The 8,867-nt window shown below is 32.5% G+C and overlaps 4 protein-coding genes and 1 long non-coding RNA gene across 5 annotated transcripts; 3 read left to right on the plus strand and 2 right to left on the minus strand.

Annotated features, from left to right (window-relative positions):
• Positions 1 to 423: 423 nt before the first annotated feature.
• Positions 424 to 1,067, minus strand: LOC149093662 (uncharacterized). The gene is made up of 2 exons (XR_016198666.1): positions 926 to 1,067; positions 424 to 836 (listed from the first exon to the last, which is right to left on the minus strand). It is a non-coding gene; the product is annotated as an uncharacterized LOC149093662 (long non-coding RNA).
• A 104-nt stretch (positions 1,068 to 1,171) lies between these two features.
• On the plus strand, positions 1,172 to 2,958 carry Mvd (mevalonate diphosphate decarboxylase). The gene is made up of 3 exons (XM_015936707.3): positions 1,172 to 1,463; positions 1,531 to 1,719; positions 1,801 to 2,958. The coding sequence occupies exons 1-3, from the start codon at positions 1,400 to 1,402 to the stop codon at positions 2,670 to 2,672; spliced, it is 1,125 nt and encodes a 374-aa protein (XP_015792193.1). The 5' UTR covers positions 1,172 to 1,399; the 3' UTR covers positions 2,673 to 2,958.
• A 206-nt stretch (positions 2,959 to 3,164) lies between these two features.
• LOC107368821 (cytosolic iron-sulfur assembly component 2B) lies at positions 3,165 to 3,951 on the plus strand. The gene has a single exon (XM_015936708.3). It carries the CDS (start codon positions 3,235 to 3,237, stop codon positions 3,703 to 3,705), a length of 471 nt encoding a protein of 156 aa, XP_015792194.1. The 5' UTR covers positions 3,165 to 3,234; the 3' UTR covers positions 3,706 to 3,951.
• A 40-nt stretch (positions 3,952 to 3,991) lies between these two features.
• LOC107368843 (rRNA N(6)-adenosine-methyltransferase ZCCHC4) lies at positions 3,992 to 6,840 on the minus strand. Its single transcript, XM_015936733.3, has 4 exons — positions 6,326 to 6,840; positions 6,166 to 6,245; positions 5,642 to 6,078; positions 3,992 to 5,574 (listed from the first exon to the last, which is right to left on the minus strand). Exons 1-4 carry the CDS (start codon positions 6,337 to 6,339, stop codon positions 4,819 to 4,821), a joined length of 1,287 nt encoding a protein of 428 aa, XP_015792219.1. The 5' UTR covers positions 6,340 to 6,840; the 3' UTR covers positions 3,992 to 4,818.
• A 43-nt stretch (positions 6,841 to 6,883) lies between these two features.
• Positions 6,884 to 8,204, plus strand: LOC107368844 (uncharacterized). The gene is made up of 3 exons (XM_015936734.3): positions 6,884 to 6,916; positions 7,197 to 7,941; positions 8,017 to 8,204. The coding sequence occupies exons 2-3, from the start codon at positions 7,238 to 7,240 to the stop codon at positions 8,105 to 8,107; spliced, it is 795 nt and encodes a 264-aa protein (XP_015792220.1). The 5' UTR covers positions 6,884 to 6,916; positions 7,197 to 7,237; the 3' UTR covers positions 8,108 to 8,204.
• Positions 8,205 to 8,867: the final 663 nt, after the last annotated feature.

An 8,867-nucleotide genomic window follows, 5' to 3' on the forward strand; every position in this document is an offset into this window, starting at 1 on the left:
AGGAATTAACTCTTCTCTCTCTCTCTCTCTTCTCTCCCCTTTAAATCAAATCATCATCTTGATCCTAATAATCTAGTTATAGTTGAGCAAATCTTTTCATTTCCATTCTGTGGTTAAACTACTTGCTTTATGCATCTTGTGTTTCGCTTTTACTGTCAATCGGACGAGAAATTTTTATTCCCTGATTCAACTGGAAAATCATAACAATCATGAAAAAGAGACATCATTAAGGGTTGGTAGTTGGGGATCAATTTATTGGCATAGTTTTTAATCAGCTCAATCAGTTTAATGTTAATTTTAAAATTTTAGTTTAATCCTCTTTTTATAACCAATATCTAGACGCGTGAATCCAAAGTTGAACATAGTTTTTATGAAACATTGCTGGTTCCAGGGAAAGTAACACCGATAAAGGGAACAATCCGATTATTTTGGTTGTATTTAATTTATTGTATTCTTGATTGAAAAGGTTCGAAGACAAATTTCAAATAGAATACAAACTAAATGATTTGACTTGACAATATTTGCTTTACAATCATTTGCACTATTTATAAAGACTTCCAATTTAAATAAAATTCTGAGTCACATGTTTTTAAGATAGATGATTATTTAGGATCTGGAGTGTGTTCAGATTGAATTCCAACATTGAGCCAGAAAGCGAAGAAACCACTCATTACCATAGCCGGAATAATTATTTTGGCCGAAACAGCAGGATCGTTCCAATCTTTGAAAAACTCTATTATTCTCTTACCGTCAACTTGCCTTCTAGGGTGACTGGTATGGATCGGCCTGAAGTAGAGGCATTTCCTAGCAATCATAAGCTTGGATAACATCTTGAGCTGCAAATAGAAGATTAAACAACATAAAATATAAATTAGCGCAAGTGATTTAGTAAATAAAATAAGAATTAAATTCTGATTTAAATTACCTGAGAGGTTATAAACAAAAGGTTACAATGAATGGATCAGATACAAGATCCGGATCATTTAAAAGTTGATATGTTGTTTGAGCGCTCAAATTAAAATCAATAACAAGCTAAGTGTACAAGTTTTCCTATTTTCCTAGTTTTCCTTCCTAAAAAAATATTGAGTTACTGACGAAAGCAACTAATCAAGATCGTGGATTCATAATTGGTCAGTGTGTTTATTGCAACTTCCCCTTATAATAATCTTGTATATATAATAACCAATAAATCAAATTTAATATATGTAATGCTCTATTTAGAAATGTTTCTTTGTAAACCGGTTTTGTTGAAATGACATCAATGTAAACGTATTACCCTGGAAATTTATTTCCTCCAGTTCATTCAAAGACTGCTATTCTGAGATAAAACTTAATTTGTTAAGAATTAAACTGTGCTTGGACAACACGTTTTGACATACGGTGCTAAACAAAAAAAACAATGGCTAATCAAGTGAAAAAAGTTACTGCCCGAGCTCCAGTTAATATTGCTGTAATCAAATACTGTAAGATATCTTTTTTTGTTAATTTTTTTATGGATCGTGTTAATAATTATGCTTCTTTTCGTTTCAGGGGGCAAAAATGATGAAAAATTGATCACTCCTATCAACAATTCGATTTCGGCCACCCTTTCCATTGACGATCTTTGTGCAACAACAACCATTTCAATTTCCCCAATGTACCAGGCAGATCAGTTCTGGCTCAATGGGGAAGAACAGACAATAAGTGAAAATAAGAGGTTGTCTCATTGCTTGCAAAAATGTAGGTTAAGTACCATCAACTGATTTGCACATTCATTGGATTGATGACTTATAAGCTTTTTCACCAATGTCTATTTTCTAGTCAGAGCCTTGAAAAGTGAGATTAAAGACCACTTGAAGATTGAATCGCATAATAATTTTCCTACAGCCGCTGGTTTAGCAAGTTCAGCTGCTGGGTATGCTTGCTTGATATCTGCTTTGGGATCTTTATTTGGAATCAGTGACAGTAAACAGCTATCAATATTGGCTCGTCAAGGATCTGGAAGTGCCTGTAGATCAGTTTATGGTGGTTTTGTCGAATGGTTTGCTGGGAATGACTCGGAAACATCATTTGCTGCTCAGATAGTCGATGAAAATCACTGGCCATCTTTGCGGGTCATCATTTTGATTGTCAATGACAAGGAAAAAGATGTCCCTAGCACCAGTGCAATGAAAAGATCAGTTGAAACAAGTGAATTAATTCGTCATAGAGCTGAAAATGTTGTCCCAGAACGATGTAAGAAAATGAGAGAAGCAATTAAGACAAAGGATTTCGAAAAATTCGCTGAATTAACTATGAAAGATAGCAATCAATTTCATGCTATAGCTCAAGATACTTATCCCCCAGTTCGATACATGAATGATGTCTCTTGGTCAATTGTATCTCTCATTCATGGTTATAATGATTTTGTTGGCTCAACTAAAGTTGCTTATACTTTTGATGCTGGACCTAATGCAGTTCTTTTTATGGAGGAAGATCAAGTTGGAAAGTTTATGATAGCAGTTAATCATTTTTTTCCTATTAACCAACTAGATTGTTTATTTAGAGGCCAACCGATTCCTAAGGAAACGATTAACCAAGGAATGATTGACTATTTGTCTAAAAAGATAAATATTAAGGAAGACAGCCTGAAAGGCATAATTTATACAAAAATAGGATGTGGGCCTAAAATTGCAGCTCAAGAGTCGAATTAATTCATAAATTTTCCAGCGGTGTGGTGTTTTTATTCAAATTAGACAAACCATATACAACATTATTACGTTTACTTTTTGAATAATTATTAATAAGTGCCATAATTACGTCAAACTTCTTCAAATGAAATTTCAATTATTTTACTGGCCATTAATATGAGCAATTAAATTATAGCTTCATCAATTTAATAGTGTTAAAGATTTATTTGACTTTAAAACCTTCTGTCTTGAAAATTATATCTTTATTTTGTTGATTTTAAATTTTTCATAAATAATTTTTTCTCGCTCATGTACTTTGATTATCAACTTAATTCTTAATAAACTGTTTTAATGTTGATCAAAAAACCTTTTCACTTTATTTAGTAGCTATAAAGCAAATTGAGGATAAATTCCCAATCATAACATCAACTTTCGCTATTCAACACAATTTATAAAATTAGCGCCTATTTCCTTGTGCTCTTAAAAGCCTTAAAAGACTTGTTTACATTCTACTGTTCACCAGAAAAAGTGTAACTCAGTCAATTTTGTGCGCATTTTATTCGTTTATTATTATTTACTAATCAACATGAATAGTACATTGGAGAACGCTAATCCGTTAATTTATGAACGAATTGACCGTAGGCAATTCACTGGAACTGAATTGGATGATGAGATAGATGATGATTTTGATCCAAGAGAGGTTTATGATCACATAAGGAACATCAAAGATCCTGAACATCCTCTTACATTGGAAGAGCTTAATGTTGTCTCTGAATCAAATGTTCATGTTGATGAGGAAAACAACTTGATTGAAGTTCATTTTACACCAACAATTGATCGATGTTCCATGGCCACTCTAATTGGACTCTCTATCAAGGTTAAGCTGATGCGATGTCTCCCACCAAGATTCAAAATCGATGTTAAGATCAGCAAAGGAAGCCATTCAACTGAGGATGCAATTAATAAACAGTTGAATGATAAAGAAAGGGTTGCTGCTGCTCTGGAGAATCCAAGTTTGTTGCAAGTAATCAACATGTGCCTCAAAGATTCAATCTAATTTGCAAGTTATCTGAATGCTGTCGTTTTAATAAAGACGAGTCGCTGGATCCAACTGTGCTATTGTACCAATTGAGATCAAGATTCTTCATCGTGTTTGGAATAAAAATCAAAATATCAAAATCTATCTTTTTTTGTATTTTATGTTACCGAATGTTTGTTTGACACAAAAAAGTCGCTTCGAAATACATTACGTTGTTAGATTTTAAAATGTAATTCAATAAAAATGATACAATTTTTTTGTCTATTCTTGCTCTCGTTTCATAAATGAATAAGAATACAGAAAATTTATTAGACTCAGAATTTATTAAGACAATCTAACAATGATTGTGATTTTTTTACAATCAAAGAAAATGTAATTACAGTAATCATAGGTGTTGATGGCAGTAAACTAATGGTGGTCGTGGCCATGGCCTTCACCTGGAGGAGGATGATGAACACCTCCAGTTATAAACATCATGGTAAAAGCCCAAATAGCGATTGCAGGCATCATGAACTTCGTAGGCATATCTGGTGTCATTCTTTTTGATAAATAATCTTTGAATCGCTCAAAAGGCCCTTCTTGAGCGTTAAATCTCGCTCTGCTTGCGTGGATGTATCTCAAGTGACCAGGAGTTAAATAAGTTTTGAACAGTGAACATCTCGATAGCATGATCATACGATAATTAATCAACAATGGCAAAATCACAATTATGAATTTTAATTGAAACCCTTGATAAACTTGAAGGTTAGAAATTGTTGACAAAATGAGAAGATACAAGTATCGGATCTCGGGATTGGATAGAGTAAGATAAAGCGCTATGTATGAAGTTATAATAATGAAAAAACCTTTTTTTATGCAACCATTTACTGTATTCAAGAACTGAGCAATTTAATTCAAATCTAGTAATGAGAAGGGAAGAAATATAATCAATAATTGATTGAAGCAAGCAATAACTTAATTAGCTTTATGTTGCTACGAAATACATGCAATATCCAAGGCTAAGGTGTCGTATGTCGTTTATGCTTGGGTTATTGGATTTCCAAAAATCAATGATATTCATTTGGATTTTAGTGAGATTAAAGTGTTTATTGAATAAAATAAATATCAATTTAAACATAAAATTTCGTAGAATCAACTGTTCTTATTATTTTTTCTTTGAGGATGCTTACAAGTGCCTGGAAGTCGACATATTTTACAAGAAAAACAATGAAACCAAGTATTTTTAACACACTTTTTACATATATTGCAATGTTTTGGTGGTCGACCATCTTTGGATGTACAGGCATCGCATTCTTCACAGTGGCTATTATTTTCTGAAACATACCTTTTACAAATTTCGCAATATTTGTAACCTTCCTCTGTAGGTAAAGTAAATACGTAAGGCTGTATATTAGTGAATATTCTTACAATTGATCCTAATGATGAACGACATCGACAATCTTTCAAAGCTCTGTGGTTAGTATAATGAACTTTATAATCTGTTAGTTTTAAATTTTTCATATACTGGGCAACTTTAGGTTCATTGAAGTAAGGAAGAAACAACATTACTGCAAATTGATAGCTATCACGATTCAATTTAACAGCAGTTGACCCCGTTGTTCCAGGATGGCCATGTAACTCTAAATATCTGTCATGAATTTGATCTAATGATCGTCCAAGTGCTTTGAGTAAGCCTCCGAAAGGTGGATCAATTACAACACAAGCTCGTCCTGGTTCACATTCTCGCAGAAACCTATCCAATTTAGATTGTCCCTCATTACCTTCGAAGAAAAATCCATTGAACATATTAAACATAATGAAATGTTTTCGTAAATAAAACTGGCAATATCTTGGGTCGATGTCCAAGAGAACACTCTCCATATTCCAACTTCTTTTATTACTTTGTACCTGGTCCAGTAACAGAAAATTTATATGAATTAATGGAGAAGATATAAATAATAACATGAAAACAAACCTGCTCATGGATCGATGGACAACCGATACAGATAATTCTGTTTAGTTCCAATTTTTGGAAGGTCTGTATAATAAAATTAACAGTGATATTGTCAAAGAAATATTGAGCTTCTTTTTTTCTTTTAGTAGCAGCTTGAAGTAACAATGTTGGTCTTCTGATTAGCTTAAGAGGAATCTTATCGATAACATCATGTCTTTGGTGTTTATGATAATCTCGGTACAGGAATAATTCTTCACATCTACGACAGTAAGCTCTTTCTTCCTTGCGTGCTTGAAAAACTTTAACTAATTTTTTTCGTATCTTTTTCCTTTGAACCACAAATTTTGAAGTATCAAGAGGATTTTTCAACAGCGGGCATTTATTATCACGGTATGCCGAACAAGCAAAGAACTTTTTGGTGCTATTACCAACTTTTTTAGACAACAATAAAGTAGGGCCTGAAAGAAAGATATTTCGATGCTACATTATTACGTGGAATAAATAAATTTTGTTCAAATAAGAATAGAATAAAAAAAGATACCGACCATGTTTACAATTGGGTTTTTTAACACATTCATCAAATATAACATCCAACCCCATAGATTTATTGGCAAACTTTTGAAATCTGTGAAAGTAACAGCCGATCAGTTAAAATAAACTATAAGTTTCATCACAAAGTAACATGCATTAGAAAATTCTACTTACGTAGGTGATTCCATAATTGTTGTTAAGCTCCGTTCAAGAAACAATTCAAGAATTGTAGAATGTTCAAATAATCATAATTTCAAATTTATGTGACTGGATCAACAGATCAAAATCCTTAAATTGATACTACAGATTGGACTGAGCAAATTTTCACCAGAATAATTTATTACACAACGAATAATTGGAGAGAAATGAGAGAAACTTTCGATGAACAATTAATTTCGAAAGTGATTAAAGATTCCAAACAATCGATCACATAAGCCATGAACAGAAGAAATCAGATGTTGAAAGCATGTAGAAACAAACAAGACTTGGATACATCTAGAAACTCTTTTTTTACCATCAAATAAAGTAATATAACTGTGGCAACAGGTCAATGGGTTAACAACCTAATGTAATAACTCTACGAAAGGATAAAAAATAATCAATTCTCATAAAATAATATGATTAATTAAGGTAATTGAAGTAGATCGATTTAAAAAAACCCTGCAAGTCAATAATATCCAGACAGCACTCTAGATGTCTCTGGGATTAAGCACGTTGTTTTCATTTGTAACCGGAGGCCCCCTAGAGTTGATAACATTAAACTCGGTAAGTCAAATTTTTGTTTACCTAATTTAGCTGTTTAATTGTGTTCTTAATTTGTCTACTGAATCAATTAGCAATGAGTTACTGGCGTGAAGTTGGTTTGACTTATCTTAAATTCAGTAACATCGCTGCTGCTACTGTTAGAAAATCTGTAAAAGCAGATAAACGAGGTGATTTTGCCTCAAGAGCTCAAAGCTTTATTAAAAATATTACTAAAAAATCTTAAAATGTAGAATATTACATCAATTAATGTTTCTTACTCTCCTCAACATTTATTATTTAGTGTTTTTTAGTTTTGCCCAACCTTAAAACCATCCATTTAAAATGAGTGTTAAAGTCAACAATTTGCTCTTCCAATTTGTGACTGGATCAATAGGAAATGGATTAATCTGTATAGCTGATGAATCAACCAAGCGAATTGGATTAGAGTTGTTCAAAAACTTTATATCGAATTCTCCAAACTTAGGAGGACATCTTTTGCTTCTAGACAACCCTGTTAATTGTTTCAATCTAGATCCATCTACCAAAATAAAGATCCATCAATGCCTTGGGACCTCTATTGATTATCCTGATGAATTGGAAATGATTCAATCCATTCCATCTGGTCGAGAATTATTTATAGACACACTTACACCCTTTTTTATCCTCCATTCAGATCAATTTCCTGGGATGATTCTCGAGTTGAAAAAAAAGTTTTCTCGAATCGTTGCATTAGTTTCCCTGGAATCTCTCTCTTTTAATGGTCTGCCCATAATCAAAGATTTAGCTGACTGTTTTATCAACGTAATGCCAAACAATACTAATTTTCAAGCAATAGTGAACTACAAGAAACCAAGCAGTCGCTTAGGATATAATCTAATCAGAGTCAAGGAAACTTTCTCTATCGTAAATGGAAAATTTTCTTATATTAAAAATTGCGAATCACGAAAAAAAGAATCCGAGGAACAAACAATTGAAGATTTGCCTTTCAATTTGAGATCAGCCGATGAAGATAATCTTGTGCAACGGACAAATAACTCACTCAACATGTAAGATAACAATTATATTTACAATACAAAACTATCCTAGCCGTAACTCAATAATTTTCTCCTCTTTTTCCACAGAAAATCCAACGAAGGAGGTAAAGTTTATTACGAGCCTGGTAAAGAAGATGATGTCGACGAGGAAGACCCAGATGAAGATCTTTTAATTTAATTTACCAAATTAACTCTTTTTGTTCACCTACTATTAACCCTTTCCTTCTTATTTTTTCTGTTGGGGAGCAGAGAATAAAATTAAAGATTAAAACATATTGAGTGATAATAAACCTAAATTCATTGGCGCGGATTTCTATTGCAAAGTATCGAGTAAATTAATATGAAAAAATCATAATTTGGCGTACCTAGAAACTCCGAGAATAATCAATAAAAGACTAAGCGAAACCCAAATTAAGAAGTATTGATAATACAGTCAATCAGTCTGCAGTTATTTTGACAAAAAACCAAAGAGTAAAGAGAACCATCTATGAGATTAAATTAAAAAATTAATCTTTACTTCGGTGTATTGGTCAACGAGCGCCCTTAGTATAATTTCGAAAAGGACTTGATTGCGATAGTAGCGAATTAATCAAATAATTTCTCTTTTCATTAGTTTTATAGCAATAAATAGACAACTTTTTTAAAAACTAAACTTATTCTGAATTCATTCTGAAAATGCATTTTTTTGCTGGACATAGAAGTTTATAGCACCTGGTTTGATAAATGGGGTCAGTCAAGTACAATAAAGTTAAGTTTGATTGATCAAGGGTAGCAACTAATCATGTAAATCGTCCACCAAGCATTGGGTGGTTAGGAACCCTCTGTTGGTGATATAATGAACAAAAATATTGAACAATGCAAAAAGAATAACAGAGTTTCCATTGGAAGCTAAGAAAAGTAGTTAAGGTTAATAGAGATAGGAGTTTAACCCAACCTAC

The sequence above is a fragment of the Tetranychus urticae genome, chromosome 2 (assembly GCF_039701765.1).
Source record: "Tetranychus urticae isolate SD_2017Ah chromosome 2, NJAU_TeUrti_SD_1.0, whole genome shotgun sequence".
NCBI classification, from domain to species: Eukaryota; Metazoa; Arthropoda; class Arachnida; order Trombidiformes; family Tetranychidae; genus Tetranychus; species Tetranychus urticae.

Excerpts from the sequence above, each read along its gene's own strand:
- Mvd (XM_015936707.3), top strand. The coding sequence starts at position 1,400 with ATGGCTAATCAAGTGAAAAAAGTTACTGCCCGAGCTCCAGTTAATATT. Across the intron at positions 1,464-1,530 it reads TATTGCTGTAATCAAATACT|GGGGCAAAAATGATGAAAAA; the intron begins GTAAGATATCTT and ends TTTTCGTTTCAG. Across the intron at positions 1,720-1,800 it reads GTCTCATTGCTTGCAAAAAT|TCAGAGCCTTGAAAAGTGAG; the intron begins GTAGGTTAAGTA and ends TCTATTTTCTAG.
- LOC107368821 (XM_015936708.3), top strand. The coding sequence starts at position 3,235 with ATGAATAGTACATTGGAGAACGCTAATCCGTTAATTTATGAACGAATT.
- LOC107368843 (XM_015936733.3), bottom strand. Across the intron at positions 6,079-6,165 it reads AAAACCCAATTGTAAACATG|GCCCTACTTTATTGTTGTCT; the intron begins GTCGGTATCTTT and ends TCTTTCTTTCAG. Across the intron at positions 5,575-5,641 it reads GTCCATCGATCCATGAGCAG|GTACAAAGTAATAAAAGAAG; the intron begins GTTTGTTTTCAT and ends TTACTGGACCAG.
- LOC107368844 (XM_015936734.3), top strand. The coding sequence starts at position 7,238 with ATGAGTGTTAAAGTCAACAATTTGCTCTTCCAATTTGTGACTGGATCA. Across the intron at positions 7,942-8,016 it reads ACAAATAACTCACTCAACAT|AAAATCCAACGAAGGAGGTA; the intron begins GTAAGATAACAA and ends CTTTTTCCACAG.